This window comes from Lissotriton vulgaris, chromosome 6 (assembly GCF_964263255.1).
Source record: "Lissotriton vulgaris chromosome 6, aLisVul1.2, whole genome shotgun sequence".
Taxonomy (NCBI): domain Eukaryota; kingdom Metazoa; phylum Chordata; class Amphibia; order Caudata; family Salamandridae; genus Lissotriton; species Lissotriton vulgaris.
In genome coordinates this window covers 200256584-200278714 of record NC_141694.1, presented here as the reverse complement: position 1 = coordinate 200278714, position 22131 = coordinate 200256584, and the positions used below count along the sequence as shown (strand labels likewise).

The 22131-nt window shown below is 47.7% G+C and overlaps 1 protein-coding gene across 3 annotated transcripts in view; it reads left to right on the top strand.

Annotated features, from left to right (window-relative positions):
* Positions 1-22131, top strand: part of PLA2G7 (phospholipase A2 group VII) — a 345622-nt gene that overhangs the window by 180919 nt on the left and 142572 nt on the right. For all 3 annotated transcript variants that reach the window (XM_086926243.1, XM_086926241.1, XM_086926242.1), the window contains exon 4: positions 13407-13500. In XM_086926243.1, coding sequence (XP_086782369.1) covers positions 13407-13500 — 94 coding nt within the window. The remainder of the gene's footprint in view (positions 1-13406; positions 13501-22131) is intronic.

Genomic DNA, 22131 nt, shown 5'->3' with positions numbered 1-22131 from the left:
CTTCAATTGTAGATGTTTTTTAAACGTGCGGGGATAGCAGAGTGTATTTCAGATTGAGGGCTTGGAGCTTCTTCTTGAGCGGCTGGTAGGATGCCCTCTGGCGCTGCACCTGCACAGTATAATCTGGTTACAGTAAAATTTGGCCATTTTTAAACAATATCGGGGCATTCTCTCGTTGTTTCTGCAAGAGGAGATTGCGGTCTCTGTAAATGAGGATGTGGGCAATAAGTGGTCTGGGCGGCCGGCCGGCAGTCGGCCTCCCAGTAGGAAGAAGGTGCGCCCGCTCCACGCAGAAGAAGGCAGAAAGACCCTCTGGGGCCACCTTCTCTCAGAGCCACTGCCCAACAAAGTGCGATGCATCAGCACCTTCGGAGCGCTCCAGCAGCCCAATATTGCGGACTTTATTGAATCCTGGCGTCCTGCAGTTGCGCCTGTCGGGTAGGGTCAGCAAGAGCCTCAGTTTCCAGTGTGTTCAGGGAGTCCTCAACGCCGATGTAGCCGGGCCCCAACAGTAGTCCCTATGGCCACCCCCCTAATGTCAGACTTAAACGCATCCCATTCAACTAGACAGGAGGATTCTGAACCTGTATTTGCTGTGAAGTAATTGGCGATAGCAGTACCCAGAGTGTCCCTGAACACCCCATCTTCTAGTGTGAGCGGCCCTCCCTTCCGCATCTTCGGCCCTGTCCATCAGGACGGTCATTTGTTTATTCAAGTGCACCAGCTGAGCGGCATGATCTTTTTGTTGAGGCACCAGGTCAGACAGTGTGCGGGTGTGGTCCTTGACAGTAGCTGCAAGGTTGCCATGATCTGCTCGCAGGAGGTTAAGGCCCATTGTAAGCGTGCCTATCTGGTGCTCGATGGCTTGGCGCTAGTCCCGTATCTTCTATAGAATCCGATCCAATTTATCAGGGGGAGGGCGACTGAGCAGTCGGCGGGACGCAGCTGATCGAAGAGGCCTGGAAGGCCTACTCCGCATTCCCCCGAGATGGGTCCTCCGAGATGGATCCTCCGCGCTGTGCCCCTCCGGTTGTTTCCCCCGCCGGGTCCCAATGGCAATGTGCGCAATGACGAGAGATGGGAATGGAAGGGCCACTAGTCACTCACAGCAGTCGTCGCCCCCAACACCTCGCCAGGGTCACACACCACCGGGCAGATGCGGTTCACATGGAAGCAGTCCGTAGGCCGGGGATATTCCCGCCAGGGGCAGGAGCAGGTGCCTGGGAGAGCGCGGTAGGTACTCACTGCGATCAGTTCCAATCCATGGGTCAACACCCCCTCCAGGAGACCAGCAGGGGGCACAAATCCCATTCAGGGCTGCAGGACCACAGAGCCAGTCCACGCACCCCAGGTCCGCCTCCAGTAGGTGGACCTCCTCATCACTCAGGGTCACAGGTGTACTGACGGAGCCACCCGGCCCCGTCTGCACACACACACGCATGCACACACGTACATACGCAGGCACGCATTCCTACACCCTGACGGCGGGCTCGCCGGACGGGTATAAATAAAGGGGCGCAAGACCGCTCGTGGTCTTCGGCCCGTATCTGTTAGTCAGTTTCTGTGTGAAGTCTTTCACAGTGTGGAGATAGGCCCCACTCTGTGGCGTAGGCGTTCCCCTTCCCTCCTGGCGGCACTATATTTGGCGACAGAGGGCGGGATCTCGCAAGCCTCGTCACGCGATCCCCCGCAGCCAAAGGTCAAGCCCTTATGAAGCTCACGCCTCGGCGTTTGAGCCTGAGCCGATCGCGGTACAAGTTCAAAAGTGCCTGTCATACAGACCAGCTGACCGGCCGTTGAACCCACAGCCCGGCGCAGACCTGCCGCTGCGCACTGTCCTCACGCCCGTTGTGGCGCTAAGGTGAGCTGTCAGATCAAGCCAGCTGCCGCGCGTAGCCCTATGAAGCAACAGTGTACGGCGCACCCGGCGGCACGGCCGACTTGAGCCTTCAAAAAAAAAAAAAGAGAGGAAATTGCCTGAAACGTGAGGGACACGCGTCCCATTTCCTGCCACCGCCCCCCCACCCCCACCTCACAAACCTCGCATTTGGTGGCACAAATCATCACAACACCTCAGGAGGGGAAGAAAAGGTGGCAAATAAATATAAATATATTTTTTTTAAAAAGAATTCACGTGACAAAGGAAACCCTGCTTATCTTTTGGCTCCTCACATACCAGCCTCCCTGTGCAACCTGTCAGCGTAGAAAGATAAAAGACTCCACGTGGTCACGGAAATCCAGCCCGTTTGGCTCATCACACACCAAACTCATTGCGCAGCCTGCCAGTCCAAATTAACTAACACAGCACAACGTTGGATCTAACTCCAGGTACACCAGTCCAGTCATCTAGCGCTAGTAGGAGGTGAATTGTCGTGAGTGGCGCAGTTAGTTGGCCCACAGTCGCACACAAGCCCAGGGCAATGAGTCAAACCGCCACCGCAGACAGCACCGCGGGCCCCGCCACTCAGGCCCCACAAAATGCTACACCCCAGAATGCTGCAGTACCGCCGGTTAGTGTTGGCGCACAAGGGTCCGCCGCGGCTACCCCACTAGCGCATAACCCACCGACGCATCTTGGGCATGGTGTGGCCGCTCCTCTGCCGCCTTTCAGCGAACTTTCCGATCCCTCGACTGCGGCAGCTCGATGGCGGTTGTGGATTGGTCGCCTGGTTCACTATTTTGTTGGCGTAAGAGAAACTGACGGAAGAGTAAAGCGATCTTTACTAATGTGCTACGGTGGTGATGAGCTGTTTGAGACCTTACCTGACAGGGGTGAAGAAAATGATTACACAGCGGCAGTCACTGCTTTAAATCGCTACTTTGACCCACTTGTCAACCCAGACTATGAATGGTTTAAACTACGCCAAGCGCGCCAGGGTGAAACTGAGTCCATTGACACTACTATGCGCGCCTCCGCAAGCTAGCAACAGCTTGTGAATTACCAGAGCTTAGGGCTCAACTTGTACAAGGGTGCAGGTCGGTCCAGCTTCGGCGCCTCATCCTGAGACAACCACGCATCACGCTCGAAGAGATCCTTGTGCTGGCACGGTCGCACAAATTATCCAATGCCCGTGCTGATGAGATGGAAGCGGCGCTCCACCGATCAGGACCAACAAATCGCAATCCAATCGTCAAGGAGGAACACCTTGACGTGATTCACCGGCAACAGCAATCGGTGAGAGGACCTGTGAGGGTGAGCCCTCAGTCATCTTGTGGGAACTGCGGGATGGACCACCCTGCCAGTGGAAGATGCTTCGAGAAGGGCAAGACGTGTTCCAACTGTGGAAAACAAAACCATTTTGCGAAGGTGTGCCGGAGTGGCCACAATCGTCGACCGTCCAACGCTGGCGTGAGAGGCCCTACACGAGGGGTGCATCAGTTGACGCTTGAAGACCCCGGTCCTTTCAGCGACTCTTCCCGCACGGCGTTCTGCCTGGATGATGAAGATGATGAGGTGTACTTTGTATCCTTTGTTGGCAGGGATGGTGCCCGAAGACGGCCACCACCGATGTGCGATGTGCGGATCGCAGGATCCCAGGTACACGCTCTGATAGATACTGGGGCATCAGTGAATGTTATGGACAGCACCCAATATGACCGTCTCATCCCTCGCCCATCTCTTTCTCCGTCAAACGCAAAAATCTACACATACGACAGTGACGAACCATTACCTCTTAGAGGTGTAATTGATGTATTGGTGTCCAGCAACGGGTATGAAGTGAAGACGAAGTTCCATGTCACCGGTGGGAAACGTGGTACGCTGCTCAGCTGCCATACAGCTGAAGACCTTCAACTGGTGTTTTTCGCTAACCAGGTGCACGAGCTACATGCCGACATGATGCTTAAAGATTTTCCCACCCTTTTTCAGGGTCTAGGTCGGCTCAAGGGCAAGTTGTTCAAATTGCACATTGACCGGACAGTAAGACCAACGGCGCTGAGGCACAGAAGAGTACCATTCCACCTGCGGCCACAGGTGGAAGAGGAATTACGGAAACTTGAGGAGCTCGGCGTCATCGAGAAGGTCTTTGGACCGACACCGTGGGTGTCACCCCTCGTGGTTGCCCCAAAACCAAAACAGCCCGGTGCCATTCGTTTATGTGTGGACATGCGTCTCCCAAACAAGGCCGTCAAGAGAGAGAGACATCTTACCCCTACGATGGACGACATCGTTGCGGACTTAAACGGAGCCCGGTGGTTCTCGAAGTTGGACCTCAATGCAGGGTACCACCAATTGGAACTTCACCCAGACAGCCGCAATATAACAACTTTCTCAACGCACGTCGGCCTACGTCGTTACAAACGGCTGAGTTTTGGGGTCTCCTCGGCTGCTGAGGTATTCCAAAATGCAATCAAAGAAACTCTTTCTGGGCTTGCCGGCGTCATCAACTTAAGCGATGATATCCTCGTCTTTTCTAACACACTTGAGGAACACCATGCGCACCTTAGAGCCACCCTCCAGCGCCTAGCGGACCACGGCCTTACCCTACACCGAGCCAAATGCTCCTTTTACCAGGAGTCAGTGGATTTTTTTGGATATGGGTTTTCTCGAGATGGTCTGCGGTTCGACCCGAAGAAAGCAGAGGCCATCCGATCGGCGCCTCGGCCCACGTCGGCAACAGAAGTTAGAAGTTTCCTGGGGATGGCTACGTATTGCGGTCGTTTTATCCCCAACCTGGCCTCCCTTGGCTCGTTTAGATAAATATTGAAGCCCAAATACTCGTCTTGGACACAAGCACTTACAGATTAAATCATAAACATAACAACTGTGTTTCTATGAAAGTATAAAATATTTTATTAAAACAATTAACAATTCCGAATTGTATAAACACGACACTTGATAAAAATAGAGTTAAGCAGCTCTATGCAGAATTTATAAAAACAAAATCGCATCTATATGTTAAAAAAAACATAAATGAAACATGTATGTTTAAATTTACTAAACAGTTGATCGAGAGGAAGACCTGCCCAAATTGTATAGCGACATATAGGACAAACATTTAGTGGGAGAGAAATTAAACAAACACAGACAGTCACACTTTGTCATTAAGTTGTGCACATTAAATGTCCAATCTGGCTCACACCAAAACCCGACTTCTTCTCAATGTTCTTGGGGCGAGTTTGGTATTTTAATTGTGCAATAGTATGCGTCGACGCGTTTCGGTGGCTTTAATAGATGGTTGCCGCCTTTATCAAGACTTTTGATCTTGTTTATGACTCTCCTAAAGTGGCACTGGATGGTTGCCTTTAATTGTGGATCCTGTTGGTAAATATATTTCGGTAAGTATATGGCATAAAGTCACATATTATTGTTACTATGGAGATTACTTGAAGCATGATCAGCTCATGTTAGATGATATTCTATGACAGTTATTGTTTTGCATTTATTTGTGCCCACACATTACACAAAGCGATGCTCAACTGCATTATCTTGTGGTGTCATTCTTACATCATTTCTCCGCATATGCTTTTGGACAAACATTTTCACATCACAACTTGTTTATCCTACCAGTATGTGGGCTTCTGTTAGAAGAATTACATGGATACAAACCAAACTAGATACCCACAAAGTTAATAACTAATGTGGGCATGTATCCTCGCTCATGTGATCCCTGGATTTACTCCTATTTTATATGCGGGGTTGGGGCAAAAACAAAAGGGGGGGTTTGGTTACCTTAGATCATCTTTATTGTGCGGTTTGTCGTTCTAAGCGTATTGAATCAGTAAATATTGTTCTGAAACACTCTTGACCTGCAAATGTATAAATTGCCAGAGTTGGATTTACATATTCTAATTATAGACCTATATACATCTTAAAATTTAAAGAATTTGGGTTACCTGGAAATAGTATCCCCTTTGGACAATGTTAGTCCTGGTTAACTATTTTTCTTCCTGATTATGAAGATATGGGGGCATGGATGCAATCACACCTGTGCATCAAATATAAGTATTAATATCCGACGGTATAGTCCTTAATTATACTAAAGTTCTATAGTTTCTTAGTCTCTCAGTCTCTATGGAAGTACCTGGAGAGATGTTATCCTCAGCTTGGTATTTCTGGTCCAGGACCAGAAATACCAAGCTGAGGATAACATCTCTCCAGGTACTTCCATAGAGACTGAGAGACTAAAACTATAGAACTTTAGTATAATTAAGGACTATACCGTCGTATATTAATACTTATATTTGATGCACAGGTGTGATTGCATCCATGCCCCCATATCTTCATAATCAGGAAGAAAAATAGTTAACAAGGACTAACATTGTCCAAAGGGGATACTATTTCCAGGTAACCCAAATTCTTTAAATTTTAAGATGTATATAGGTCTATAATTAGAATATGTAAATCCAACTCTGGCAATTTATACATTTGCAGGTCAAGAGTGTTTCAGAACAATATTTACTGATTCAATACGCTTAGAACGACAAACCGCACAATAAAGATGATCTAAGGTAACCCAACCCCCCCCCCTTTTGTTTTTGCCCCAACCCCGCATATAAAATAGGAGTAAATCCAGGGATCACATAAGCGAGGATACATGCCCACATTAGTTATTAACTTCGTGGGTATCTAGTTTGGTTTGTATCCATGTAATTCTTCTAACAGAAGCCCACATACTGGTAGGATAAACAAGTTGTGATGTGAAAATGTTTGTCCAAAAGCATATGCGGAGAAATGATGTAAGAATGACACCACAAGATAATGCAGTTGAGCATCGCTTTGTGTAATGTGTGGGCACAAATAAATGCAAAACAATAACTGTCATAGAATATCATCTAACATGAGCTGATCATGCTTCAAGTAATCTCCATAGTAACAATAATATGTGACTTTATGCCATATACTTACCGAAATATATTTACCAACAGGATCCACAATTAAAGGCAACCATCCAGTGCCACTTTAGGAGAGTCATAAACAAGATCAAAAGTCTTGATAAAGGCGGCAACCATCTATTAAAGCCACCGAAACGCGTCGACGCATACTATTGCACAATTAAAATACCAAACTCGCCCCAAGAACATTGAGAAGAAGTCTGGTTTTGGTGTGAGCCAGATTGGACATTTAATGTGCACAACTTAATGACAAAGTGTGACTGTCTGTGTTTGTTTAATTTCTCTCCCACTAAATGTTTGTCCTATATGTCGCTATACAATTTGGGCAGGTCTTCCTCTCGATCAACTGTTTAGTAAATTTAAACATACATGTTTCATTTATGTTTTTTTTAACATATAGATGCGATTTTGTTTTTATAAATTCTGCATAGAGCTGCTTAACTCTATTTTTATCAAGTGTCGTGTTTATACAATTCGGAATTGTTAATTGTTTTAATAAAATATTTTATACTTTCATAGAAACACAGTTGTTATGTTTATGATTTAATCTGTAAGTGCTTGTGTCCAAGACGAGTATTTGGGCTTCAATATTTATCTAAACGAGCCAAGGGATAGTTTTATTCACACTGTGTGACAGTACCCTATTCCCCTGGTTGTAAGGGGTCCCTCTCATAATATCTTTACAACTCCCTTGCTGAACCCCTGCGCGCTCTAACCAAAACTGGACAACTGTGGATATGGTCAGCAAAAGAGGACGGTGCATTCTCAGCAATAAAGGATGCTCTGATTGATGATAAAGTCATTGCCTACTTTCGCCCACATCGCCGCACGGAAGTGGTAGTGGACGCAAGTCCGGTCGGACTCGGCGCAGTGCTCATGCAAGAGACAGAGGCTCACGTATGGGTTCCCACGGCCTATGCCAGTCGTGCCCTCACGGTGACTGAGATGCGCTACGCACAGATTGAGCGTGAAGCCTTAGCCATAAAATGGGCCTGCCACCATTTCCACCTGTACCTGTATGGCCACGAGTTCAAGGTCGTCACGGACCACAAACCATTAGTGCCTCTGTTTGCGGGAACAAACAGGCTCGCCCCCCGAGGATAGAACGGTGGGCTGTCCAATTGCAAACGTATCGCTTTGAAGTCATCTTCCGACCGGGAGCAGACAACCCCGCAGACTTTCTGTCTCGGCACCTAAAGGTCACGTCCTCCGTGACGGATCACGAGGACACAGAAGAGGTGGAAGCATTCGTGAAAATGTTGACGCAGGAAGCTTGCCCAGAGGCTCTCACGCTTGAAGATCTAGGAAAAGCCACTGAGGAGGACGAATGCCTCCGCCGAGCCAAGGCAACGCTGGCAGATCGCAGCTGGAAGCACTTCCTGGATGGAGCAAGCGCACTCACGGCTGAAGAAAAGGTTTTTCGACAACAGATCTGGCAGGCTCAGAGCGAACTTAGTGAAGGGCCCCACGGAATAGTTCTGCGTGGCACCGCCATTGTGATTCCCACAAGCCTGCGAAAAGAAGTGGTGCGACTCGCGCATCAGGGCCACCAGGGGGTGTCGAAGACAAAAGCGCGGCTGCGCAGCAAAGTGTGGTTCCCCGGAATGGACGCGGCAGTTGAAAAAGAGGTGCGTAACTGCCACTCGTGCAACATCACAGGTCGAGACCCTGCTCCACACCCGGTCATTACAGAGGAGCCATGCACAGAACCATGGACAAAGCTAAGCATTGATTTTGGAACTTTCCCGGTCGGGAGACACACTGTGGTGATAATAGACTCGCACTCTCGTTTCCCCGTAGTTGAAGTAGTGCCATCTACTGCGTTTGTCCATGTCAAGGCAGTGCTAGACCGAACATTTGCCATGATGGGCCTACCTACAGAAATAGTCAGACAACGGCCCACCTTTTCAAGGGAAGGAGTTCCAAACGTATCTGGCAGCACGGGGCATCCATCACAGGAGAATCACGCCGCAATGGCCTCAGGCAAATGGCGAGGTCGAGAGATTTATGCGCACGCTAAACAAGGCCCTTCAGATCGGGGTTGAGAGAGGAGAAGTGGTAGAGGAGTGTTTGTCGCAGTTTCTGAGTGCGTACCGTCAAACGCCCCATTGTACCACCAAGTGTGCACCAGCGCACGTACTGTTTAAAAAGGTTCCAAGAGACAGTGTGCCGACGGGTCCCTCCTGGCATCCGCCAACAATGGACAAAAATGCTACTCAGCAAAGAAGGCAACGGACAAATGAAAGAGCAAGCTGGTCAAGAAGGGCGAGACCCAGGTCCCTGGTAGTCGGTGACAAGGTGATTTTGAAGAATCGAAACCGCAACTGGAAATATCTCACAGCATATGAACCTGAGGTGTGGGAAGTCGTAAACGTACAAGGCACCATGATATCTGCAACCAGAGGCAATAGAGCTGTGACGCGGAACATATCCTGGTTTAGGAGTGTCACAAGGAGTCCAGAAACTGATAGGCCCGTGTCTGCAGACGTAGATTACGAGACAGAAGATCAGGCCCCTAGCGAGACACTGCCAAGCCAACCAAGGGAGGACACCTCCCAAGGAAGATCGGGATTGGAGACGACCGTGAGCAGCGAAGGTACAACAGGCGCAGCTGGGTGTTTGGAGGAGTGTGCTGGAGAGGGAGGAGGCACTGAGATCCAGCGGAATCAGAGGTACAACCTCCGGCCCAATCCAACTCCCAGCCAACGACTGAAAGACTTCGCCTGGACATTGGGTCCTGGGCAAACACCCCTTTGAGATGGACTAAAGATCTATGAGTTTGGAGGGATGTACTGACGGAGCCATGAATAGAACACATGAGAGCAACCCTGCCCTATGATATAGTGGTCCTAGAGAGGATCAAATCAGTATGAAAGGGGTGATTTATATAGGAGCCAGCACTGCACATAACAAGAGACAAGTCAATCCAGATATACTCAGAGAAGATATATATTTTTTGAATATATATATATATATTTTTTTGGTTTAATATAGCAAAAGGTACAAACGTTAATTACATTGTATGAATCCACAATATATTGATAACCTCAAAAAACACATGATACGGGGAGAGATAAAAAGGAGGAAAGTTAATCCTATAGCATAGCCTACCCAATAACATACCGCACTACATTCATACTCTCAAACTCATTCCTTCCATTTCAGGCAATCCAATGTTCTTTCATTCAGCTTTCATTCACTCATATAGTCCTGGTATTTGCAACATAAAGATGTTAAATTTGTTGCATAGGTCAGAATGTTATTCCAGGGGGCAGATGACGTATAGGGAAGTCCTGATGGATATGGGTCAGTGTGCCGTTTTCCTGGAAACGCAAGCCGACGCGCGTTTCGGTGACTAGCCGGTGGGGGCCGCACCTTCGTCAGGGCTGGGGGTTGTTTACTTGGAGGGGACAGGCATAAAATCTCTATAGAGATCCTAGTATTTACAGTACAGATACTCGTAGCCAGATGGCCTATGGACAGGGGGGATGATACTTTCTGAATCCACTTGTGCCGGATACTGCAATCCTAAAGAGGTTTCAGTCTGTTCTCCGACAGAGATTTATAGCTTTTAAACTTCCATGGGCCGGATATGTAGCTTTCGGTAAGGATGCCGGGAAGGAACGTGGTCTGTTCTGCCAAAGCGATATGCGGTGGTTACAGTTCCGTGGGCCGAAGGCGTGGACGTTGGTATGGATTCCTTTTGGTTGTAGTGGTGTATCCTTTAATGGGGTTCCGTCGGCTCCAGCCAGTCGTCCAACCGCAACGGGAGACAGGTACCCGGCCCCGTCTGCACACACACACGCATACACACACGTACATACGCAGGCACGCATTCCTACACCCTGACGGCGGGCTCGCTGGACGGGTATAAATAAAGGGGCGCGAGACCGCTCGTGGTCTTAGGCCCGTATCTGTTAGTCAGTTTCTGTGTGAAGTCTTTCACAGTGTGGAGATAGGCCCCACTCTGTGGCGTAGGCGTTCCCCTTCCCTCCTGGCGGCACTATAACAGGGGCGCGCACCCAGAAGCGGCTCCAGCCACTCAATCAGCAGCAGAGCATCAGGCACGACATCCCCAACAGCGCAGCCAATTTCAGCGTCGCAGCCGCACACTCTGCCGACCGCCATCGGGAACCCAGGACACGTCAAAAGGGCAGGCATGGGGCCGCGCAGCAAGGCACTCCACGCCCCCCCCCAGAAAGTTCACTGCGGGGCAGGCAGCACTCTGCAGGGTGGTAGGCCGCTGCACGAAAGTCGATGTAGGGGCCGGGGCTCTCCTCCCCCGAGCTCCCGGTCCAGTGTTGGTCTGCCTCCCTCACCTCGGTAATGCGGAACCGGTCACGCGCCAACTCGCGCCATCTCCAGCCGCGCGGCAACAGGCAGCGGCAGCATCCGGTCCCCGGGTGCGGGCTTCCAGGTGCCCTCCCTTCTGATGACTCTGAGCCGCAGAGCTCAAGGGCACTCAAGGGCAAAGATTCCAGCCGTCCCTGGCGTCCACAGCCCTGTCGACACAGGTGTGTAGTCCCGGTGGATTCCACAGACAGGCGGTCAGTTTTCCATGTAGGATGGTGCCCAGGGTCGGCAGAAAGGCAGGGTGAGCAAAGTCCTGCCCTGTAGCCCCACTACAACGCGCTGCCATGTTCGGCGCCTAGCCACGCCCCCCATTCTGTAGCCATTTAAAATTACCTAAACAACCAACCCCCCTGAAATCCAGAAGCGATTTAGCATATTGGGAAAGCTCAGGGGTAACCCAGAGCCTCCTCAAACGCTATTGGTCTATGTCTGGCCAGATCTTCAATGCGTAAACAAACCAGATCCAAAAAGAGGGTTAACAGTGGGGATGATTGAGGGAGGCCCATAATAGCTCTAACAAATTTGTTTTGGGCTAATACCAAAGGGGTGATGTTCTCAAAGCCTCATAGTTCAGAACCCTATAATGTTGATGTAATGACTTTGGTGTTGTATATCTTGAGAACAGGGGCAATTGGCTTGGTGAACGAAAGCCTGTGCTCTTTTACAGGAGCACCTGCCAACTGAGCATGTTTTAAGGCTAACGGGTCAATCTGAGGCTTCCAGTTCAGTTTTCTGCCTGTGATCCCCAGATACGTAAACGCATCTGTCTGTTCTAAAAGGACATTGTTCATGTACACGCTACATTTCATGCTTTTGTATTTGTGAAAAACCATGAACTTCGTCTTATCCATATTTACCACCAGCCCATGATCTTGGCAAAACACCTCGAACCTAGACAGTGCAACCTGTAGTCCCTTCTGTGTCTTAGATAGGATCACGGTGTCGTCCGCAAACCCAGCTACACCTGCCAATTCAAGAATGCCCCCTCTCCAGACTATGCAAGAGTTTATGGCTTGCTTGGAATTGTAGTTTATTGTTAGCATGCTACCTCTTAGCAGACGTTCTCGCACAACCTCCGTCCACAAAAGGAACTAGGTGTGAGCTGGTTTTGAGTACCACTTTTCTGCCCTCGAGCCATACTAAGCAGTAAAGTGTCTCTAGCCCCACTTCCTAACAATAAAATCATAGACTCCTGTTGGAACTAAATAACTCTTCCTGGACGACATAGAGTTGATTATGTTCTTAAGGCATGATCATCATTATCTTGAAAAAGCCATCCTAGCCATCTGGGAATGTACAGGATCTGGCACAGTAGGACCTCTAAATTATGTATGAAAAAATAAGTAATCTCTAAAATATTATACTAATAGCCACTAGATGCATCCTTCATACCCTATATAAATGAGACTAGGCTATATACTAGTGCCTCCCAGCGATTGGCAAAGAGTGTCTGGCAGCAGCTGTTGTCTTATTCATGTGTCATTGTTTTATTTGTTCACTTTTAAGAAGCTGAAGTTATTCAAATGTTAAACTTAAAGAGAATTCACAGTTCCAATTCCAGAGACATTTGTGTGCTTTATAGCTCAGAAAAGTCTATGGTTCCTATTCAGAAAGGGACTGATGACTCGTAAAGTTACGAGTGCGGAGCCACGTTGTTTGGAGCGGAGTCTTGGCGGAATCTCTGCACTGAGCACAGTACGGAGATTTCGCCCCGAGTGCAGAGACTCCGTCCGAGTGTGGAGACCCCGCACTCGTAACTTTACGAGTTGTAAGTCCCTTCATGAATTGGACCTTAACTCTGCATCTCAAACCTGTATGGGCTCCTCTCTAAGAAATTGATGTGTTTCAACCCCCAAAGGGGAAACTTCCAGCTGAGTTGTGGTCCTCTCCTAAAAAGGTGTTGCATGCACTACAGTAGGAGTGGGCTGGTAACAGTAGGTACTGGCCCCATTGGAATTACAAGATTCGTCCGAATGCTGCTGAACGCAGCCTTAATCCCCGCATGAAACTCCAGGGGAAAATGAGGAATTACGAGGGGATATGTAACTTGAAGGGGAGGAGGAAGGCCTTAACCGGTCCATATCTGAGGTACTTGATTAGGCTCTACTCGAAACAAGCAAGATACAAATGGTGTGACAGGAACTTTCTGTGTTTTATTATTGTACCTGAGGCTATTTTAATAATTGTCAGTTTCTTTTTTTTTTTCTTCTCCACACAAGGGTCTGTAACATGTCCTGCCAAATGGAATGCCCCTTTTCGACCGGGAGAAAAATATCCACTCATTATTTTCTCTCATGGACTCGGAGCTTTCAGGTAATGCAGCGTTTTAAAGGATTTATTTTTTAAATCTTAAAATCATTCAAAAAATTAATTCCTTGATATTACATTTACACAATATTTTACTAGTATATGATGTGAGTTGAATATTGCATCTTGCATTATCTAAACAGTTTGGCAAATATACAAATTACATTTGAAGTCCTGTCATTCTTGCAAGTACTTCTATTCATCACTGTATTGACAAACCCAGACAGAATTACCATATCAGCCATATCACTAGTTCTGCAGGGGATTTACAGAGGAATGGGCCTAAACCTCCACTATAGGCACATGCTTTCATGCGTTCACTTATTTGTCCACTTCAAAAACGGACCCGCATTGTATCGGCGCTTACAAAATCGAGTTCAGAAACTGCCATGAAGACTGCGCATCATTAGGTTGGATTTTGCAGCCGATTTGCACCTGTGCAATTGGGATTCGTGCAGTAATGGTCTTTGTAACCAATAATAATGCAGGGAAGTCACCTTTGTACCCTGTTTTGGGCATTCAAAACCCTCCAGGTCATGGGTACTGTAGGACATTGGATACTTGATTGAGGGGTTTGGAAATGCTTCCTAAGCAACAACCACAATCTTTGTCGGGGTGAACCACAATAGTTAATAAATTAACCTGATCTTAACCCTCTGGTAACCTTGGCACAAAAGGCTTAGTTTAGAGGCACTGTTTTCAGTATTTATGTAGTACATAAGCAGAAATAAAGTGAAAACCTAACACAAGAAAAATCCCACACATTTTGAGAAATATGGTAAAATTGAATGAATAAAATGGCACCAAAACAAATTAAATCCAATCAGTAGAACCAAGTCATGAATTGTTAAAATTGTAGTGAAAAATAGCACCAACCGCGGTCATCTCGTCGCACATGATTGGAGCACAGTCAAAAGTTATGGCTGACTGTGATGGAGTGCGGTTCAGATATAAGAAGTGGATTTAGACCAGTCTCTGAACACTTTCAAACTTACAAGAATCTTTGAAGAAAAATGTCTGAGAAGGTAAAGTTCAGCGGGTCAATGCAGCCGGCGGTGTCCGAGGAGGAGGCTTCATCCTCGGGGAGCCGCTGGACGAAGTCATGGTGAAGATTTTTACATTCTGACTTTATCCCTTTTTGGGAAATGTAACATTTCCAGCAGGATGAAGCTGTAGCTGATGAGAGCTCAACAAGGCTGTATACTCTTCTCAAGGAAAGCCGCTGAGAAAGTTTTTCTGCTGTGGAGAAGAACATGCAAAAACAACAAGGTGATGGATGCATGCTTGAAATAATCTCTGCCTCTGGAAATCGTTCAGGCTGCATACCAAGCCATTGTTTTCACCCACCATGCCACCTCAGTTTGGACCTGGTCAATTGAAAATCAGTCGTGAATCTGTTCCTCTTGTGAACAATCCAGCCTGAAGTACCAGGCCATGTCATCCCTGAACCGGAACACCAGCAACCCAGGGCTGGTGTCACCATTGTTATGGGCTAGTCACCATTGTTATGGGCTAGTCAGCTGGGTATTGCTTGGTTCCAGTGACACAGTGAGCTGGAGACACACATCTGGGCATTGTCTGCGCACTTCGGGTGTCCAATGCAAACATAGGAAGGTGATGGATGGAATGCTTGAATTAATCTCAGCCACTGGCAATCATTTGGGCCACATCACAATCAATCAGTTTTCATATGCAAATCAGTCTTTAGCTTGTTCCTCATGGGGTAGTCCAGCCTCCACTGAACTGCCTTGTTTTTTTTGCGGAGAGGAACATAGCGTGAGGTACCCTGAAGTCAGGCTGACTGGCGATGGGCCTTGGGCGGATTAACAAGCAGGTGGGTTCCAATCTTCTGTCGGTTCTCAGGTCACTTTTTGGTGAAAAATATTCCTGAGTTTTGGATTTTGGCTCTCTGAGCACATTGTACACCACTTCGAAGAGTCATGGACTGGGTGGGCATCACTTGGAGGACTGGACACACTTCAGGCAGGGTCCAGGTGTGGGTTCAAGAATGTTGGATGTTGTTGAGTACCTATAGCTCACAACAGGAGGCCAGCCAACTAGCCCTTATCAATTCTAGGATCAATCGGCAAGCCAGGCCTAAAGCAGCAGGGCAGTTCTCTGAGGGTACAAGGCAGGCTTCAAGTAGCAGGGCAGTCCTCTGAGGTAGACGGCCAGCACCAAGCAGCAGGCAGTCCTCTAAAGTACAAGACAGTCCTTCTGGGGGTCCTCTGCCAATTGAAGAGTTGGTCTGATTGTCCGATATTTATATTTGGTGCCATTGTTTGAAGTGAAAAACTTCTAGACTACCCCTTTTCACCCACCACATCTTGTTCTTGAAATTTCCTTCCTCCGCCAGGTTCCAAGAGGTCTAGGATGATAAAAGATTGGTGTCAAGTTCTTTGTGAGTGTGCTTTGAAATGTAAGTGAGGCAGGTAACTGCTCCACCCCTCCCATCCTGGCTGGAGGGCCCAGACCATCCCTTTTGTCTTTTATTGTCTGGGATGAATACACAAAGGCCAACTGCCACTCTATTCACAGTCATATGACCCAGAACACAGGCTGCAGGCACCAAATGGTTAGGACAAGAACATTTTCAGAATGGTGACTTAAAATCCACTTCTATTATTAAAGATGATTTATATTTGCAAATCTTTTGTGGCCAAACATAACATTTCTTCCTGTTCCTAATCACGTTTGCACCTATTAGAGGTCTCCAAACCGGTCCTGGAGGGCCAGATCCATGCCAGATTTTTAAAATAACTACATGTATCTCAATGGGGATATCCAAAAAATGTGGCATGGATCCGGCCCTCCAGGACCGGTTTGGAGACCCCTATAGGTAACCCACTTTTATCCTATGGGAGAGATGGGCCTCACAGTAGTAAAAAAACGAATTTGGGAACTTTTCACTACCAGGGCATATAATACTTCAAAGTACATGTCCGATGTCCTGCCTTATGGGCTGTTGAAGACTTACTTAAGGGGTGACTTGTATGTGTTAAAAAGGGAGGGTTAGGCCTGGCAAAAGGTTAATTATGCCAGGACGAATTGGCAGTTAAAAACTACACACATGCTGCGATGGCATGCCTGAGACATGGTTTAAAGGGCCGCTTAAGTGGATGGCACATTAAGTGTTGCAGGCCCACTATTCGCATTTAATATGCAGGCCCTGGGTGTTTATTGTACCACCTTACTAGGGACGGATAAGTGAATTAAATTTGCCAATCGGATATAGGCCACTTTTTCCAAGTTTTAAGGAGTGAGCACAAGTATTTTAGCACTGGCTAGCAGTGGTAAAATTAACGGAGTTCCAAGTCTAACAAAAACTAATTTTAGCAACAGGAGGGGAATAGGCAGAAAGTTTGTGGGAAGACCACACCAAAGGCTGTCATGTGTAACAGGTACTCAAAAACATTTTCCCCAGGGTCAAATATTGTAGCCTGCGGTGTGACCAAGGTCCCCCTCTGTCGGGCACAAACTTCTGATTCCTCTGGATCGGTTCATGGCTCTTTGGGTCCACTCTATTGATAGTCTCACTTCTGAAAAGCTATATTAGCCCAGAAGCTTAAGGTGATCAAGTAATTGAATGTAAGGAAGGGAACAGCGGGGAAGTAGACCTGGAAATTAACACCCCATCAGACTCTTTCTGACCTAGGAAGCCATGAATTTGTTTAGATATAAACATGTAAGATAATCCTTCTGACTGTAAATAAAAATAATCTGTAACCATATGGAACCAGAGGAGTAGTATATGCTCCTTTCACTGTATTTGATTTGGTACTATTAATAGGCGGAGAGCGTTGCTACATAGCCATGATTTAAAGAAGTCTTTACATTCAAATCACGTTCTACTATACTAAAACAATATCTGCCAGAACAAGGGAATCATCAAACTTCACAGAGAGAGACTCATCCCGTTTGACCCCTGCACACCCCTGTTAAATGGCAAAACAAGATTAGTGATGAGAAATATCTTCCCCAAATATATGCGCTTACCCCTGATTTACACCCAATAGGCAATGGGCTATATGAACAATTTATTTTTATATTCCATCTGTAAAGACTCCACATCCTTTAAAATTGGCAGATGTGATGGCCACATTTGTGAAGAGGATTATTTTGCGACAAGCAACTGAATAAATCCAAGTTTTTCTTTGAAAAATACTGTTTTCCTGTTCTTTTGAATTATTGTTGGAATATTTTGTTTCAGCATACTGTGTACTAAGAAGCCAGAGGGCATTGCTGTGCTTTTTTTTTGTAGGACATCACTGCCCTAGTCTTTTCTCATAGATACATCCTTACCACACCGCAACACACACATACTCCTCCTTTTCTGGAATTACTTTACCCAGCAGCCTCCAAGAGCAAATTCAGAATAATCTGCACCACAGTGAATACGGAAGTGCCTTTCAAGTGCTTCTGGGGCATGACGTACCAACATCTTGTCCCAGCGTCCGCTCCGAACTAGACATTTTTGTTGTAGTTCTATCCTCGCACTTCCGTATTGCCATCTCACTTCTCCAAGCCCCATTAATGTTGCGAAGCTCCCACGATACAGTGAGACTGTTATAGACCTGCAGGTTTGTGTTTAATTCAACCTGTACCATGTGCGATTCGCCGGGGGGGGCGGGCTGTCCTCCTTGATTATGGCAGAGTTCATGTGGCTACTACTCGAGGCCCTGTTCAGGGTGTAAAAACCTTCTGGGCCGGTTCTAGGATTTGTGAGGCCCTGGGCTAAAAGGGAATATGCGAGGCCCCTTTAATGTCGATAAGTGGCCCCTTGCAAGGAGGCCATTCACAGACACTGTGGGAGGCCTATTGTCCGGCATTTTGTCGCCCCCCCCACAGTTTTAACTTTGAGCCCACAAGCATTTCTCACACCTTCAGTCCGATAGGTGTGAGAATTGCTTATGGGCAAAAAGTTAAAACTATGGGGGCGCCAAAATGATGGACAAAGGGCCTCCCACAGTGTCTGTGAATGGGTCTCCTTTCAATTGAAGGGAGCGTCTCCATCCCTTATGTATCCAGATACCATCCCTGAGAGGCCAAGGGAGGGGGCCCCTCCATTTCAAAGAAAGGTGACACCTTTCTTTGAAATGGATCGCCAGGGAACCGACCGGACACATCACCAGTGCGTGGCCCCATGCTGGTGGGCTGAGTGCGAGACCCTGGGCAGCTGCCCACACTGCCCATGCCTAGCGCCGGCCCTGACAGCCTTCATGCCAGCAGGGTGCTTGCAGATGGATGTGGCCACGGAAGCATGAACATGTTATGGATTGTGAGTTATGGCGTTATTTTGAGGGTTTCATTTCATACTGCCCTATAAATGAAGGCCCTAGTCAGTCTCTACAAGAGAGAATTTATAGTACTGTTGGATTTGCTATCCCTCTACCGCACCCTGGAATATCCTTCTCTACTTGCAATCGCTTTGGAGAGCCAAGTGTACAAAAGGGATGGCTAGATTATTGAACTGTAATGAAATATAATTTTAGGCCTCACAAACTTCTTATGTATTTAGTCTTTTATCTTTAAACAGCAGTGTGTAGAAACCGGCTTAGTTAATGTAGTGAGTACTATAAACAAATACTCAACAAACAAAAACTGACTCCTCCACCAACAAGGTGTACAATTCAGAGGTGGGAAGATGCATACACTCCCCCTCCGCCACTAAATATAGGAAAGGTTTATCCATGGCAGTAGGAGACTTGACGTTTAATTCTGGCTTTACCGCTTTGTCAAAATCTGCTGGCTGTGCGTGTTTAAAGTCTGGGCAGGTTTCACAACTGGTGCATTTCTTTGGTGAGAGTAGTCCTCGAGTCTCACTATCCGAATCATTCGCACCCTAGTTGTTGTGTAATGAGCAAGATAAACTCTGCAACCAGAAAGCATGGCTTTTATTAATCCTGACCTCCCATTGTGGCAAATGGTGGGCCCTTAGACAATCACTTTTTGAATATATTGTTCTACTTTTTAGTTGGGAAGATTGTAAATCAAACTAAACTCAGATAGTGAGTACGTGATAAGAAAACAGGACTGTAACCCAACAATCAATTGATTTTAGCCCTGGAGAAGATGACACCTAACCTTCCTAAAATGTGGTGTAGGGGCAAAGTTTTAAACCTGCTTCACCAAATTGTTTAGGGTCAAATCATGTCTGTCCTGTGACTTTCCCCCTTAATTGCTAATTGCTTTTCCATGATCGACGTGGGCGAGCCACCGAAGGCTCGAGCCAGATCCTGGCCGTGGCACAGCTCGAGGTTCTCATGGATCCTGGAGACCAAACCGAGCCAATCCTTTGTGCCTTCTGTCTGCTCATTCACTAAGATTTAAAGACAAAGCATGGACTTTTGATGTAAAGCAAGAGAGGGAAAGAGCTACTCACCTAATGGCTGAATTTCACAACGTGAAACCAGAATACCTGGTTTCTCTGCTTGACAAAATTGTTTGATCCTTGGTGTGAGAAGTTGGCCTGATATGTAGTGCTCACTATTCTAGTGATCACTGTGTATCATTCCAAACGACCCTTATTGATGATTGGTTGTAAGTCAACCTTATAGACCAACTATCCTAGTAGCATGGACAAGAGCAGTCTTTAGGCTAAACTCTAGAGGGCGTGTTAAGCCAGCTGTTCTACCATCACATATACCCCTTGAACACCAAGTGAAAGGACACCACACAAGTTGTTATGAAAATAAAAGGATATTTATTTATAACAAGTCTACCCTGATCTCTTTATGAGTCAGGGAGCTAAGCACACAACAAAACTCTTAAGAAAATACTTTAAGTCGCACAATTTACACAAATGCCCGAGGGGCACGAAAAACCATATACTACAAAAGTGGAATGCGAAATACTAGCAGGTAAGTAACAAAATCCAGAGGCTTCAGGATCGCTAGGACTACACTACAGAACCCTAAGGTTAGGAGCAGGAGGCCTAGGGAGATCGGGTGCAGAGTGTGCACTCTCACGCGGGATGCGGGACAAAGTCTATGGATACTAGTATCTCGTAAACTTACAGTTATCGGACCAATCCGACAAGATAGGCTGAAAACGAAAAAGGATCTGGACACTTAGAATGTGAACCTACGTTGGAGCATCGAAATGCTCAGGTTACCTAGCCCAGGGGCTGCGGCTGCATAGGGTTCAAAAGACGTCGGGAATCCTCGTTACAGTCTATGGAGCCTGAAAGAAGAAGTTGCTGGCAGGCGATCAGTGATGACGTTCGATGTGATCCAAGCCTGGATCGATGATGGAGACGACCTGAAAGCAGAGGGGACTCAGTTCTTAATCACTAGCCAGTGATTAGGTGGGCACCAGGATGGCACCGGATGAAGTCACCTCGACCAGGTGAGTGGGCGACGCTGGGCTCTGCAGTCTCTCAGACCAGGAGGCGTTGTCGGCGACCAGGATGGAGGTGCGAGCTGTCCCACGAAGGTGTCTGCTGTCGGCGATGCTGGACCCATTATTGGGGCAACAAACCTTGGCAAAGGCAAGCCCACGCGGTGGACTCAAGATGGCGTCGGGAGTGGACCAGGAGGGTCCGGGGCGCTCCTCTTTTGGAAGGGAGCAAGGGCCAGTCTGGAGCAACCAGACCAGCGATGTAATTGTCGTGGTTCGTCGTCAGGAGGGCCACAAGCCAGCAGGCAAGTAGCCAGACAACGCGGTGAGCAGCAGAGAGCAGAAGGGCCCCACGCAGATCTCGTGGATGCTGGGGGCTGGACTTCGGTGCTGGAGCTGCTCAGGGTTAGGGCTTCTCAAACCCCAAAGCACTCACTCGAGGATCCCTCGGCGGTCGTGCTGGATAAGCGTCGTGCAGTTTTGAAGATGGCCGGTCCCTTCAGGTCACGTCACACCCTCGAATCTCAGCTGGGCTGATGATGCAGGTAGAGGTCAGAGATGCCAGGGAATCCGAGTCTCGTTGAGCTGGGCAGTCTTGATCCGGAGGATGGACTTGCAGCAAACCGCAAGCGCTTAGATGGTGCCCGCTGGTGCAGGGTGGCTACTCCTTAGCCACAAGGGAGAGTCTTCAGAAATGTTCAAGAGTTCTTTCGTGGAAAGTAGTCAAGATTCAGAATTATCCAATTTGGGAAGGGGGCCCGCGCCTACCTTTATACTAAAGAAAGGGGCTGGCACGCGACTAGGTCCTGCCCATGGGTGGAACCAGGAGGGGGGTGGTTACACCCCTCTCCCTTGTCCGGACTTTCCCCAGCTCAGGGGCTGGTGTGCCCCTGGAACTGGTTCAAACCGGCATATGCACAGTGAGCACCGGGGTGCCACTTGCAGTCACCTTCCTCTCAGCCCTGCCTACCTGGGATACACAAAACCCAGTCTGGGATGGTGCTAGCACCACCCCTGACAGGAAACCCTTTGTCCAAGCTCTCCTCGCTGGAAGGACTCCCAGCAGCAGCAGATCAGACTTGTGTCTGTGGTGGCAGCATCCATTTTGTGATGCTGAGGCTCGAGTTGACTTTAACCGGGGTTCACAGTTACATACATGTCGTGTCTTTCTAGAAGGGTGGAATGCTAACCCCGTCGCCAGAATTGGCGAGGGGTTAGTATTCCAATTCGTATGACACCTTACTCGACATGTTTTGATAAAGCGATATCAAAGTTGGCAAATAACAGCGAGGATTATAA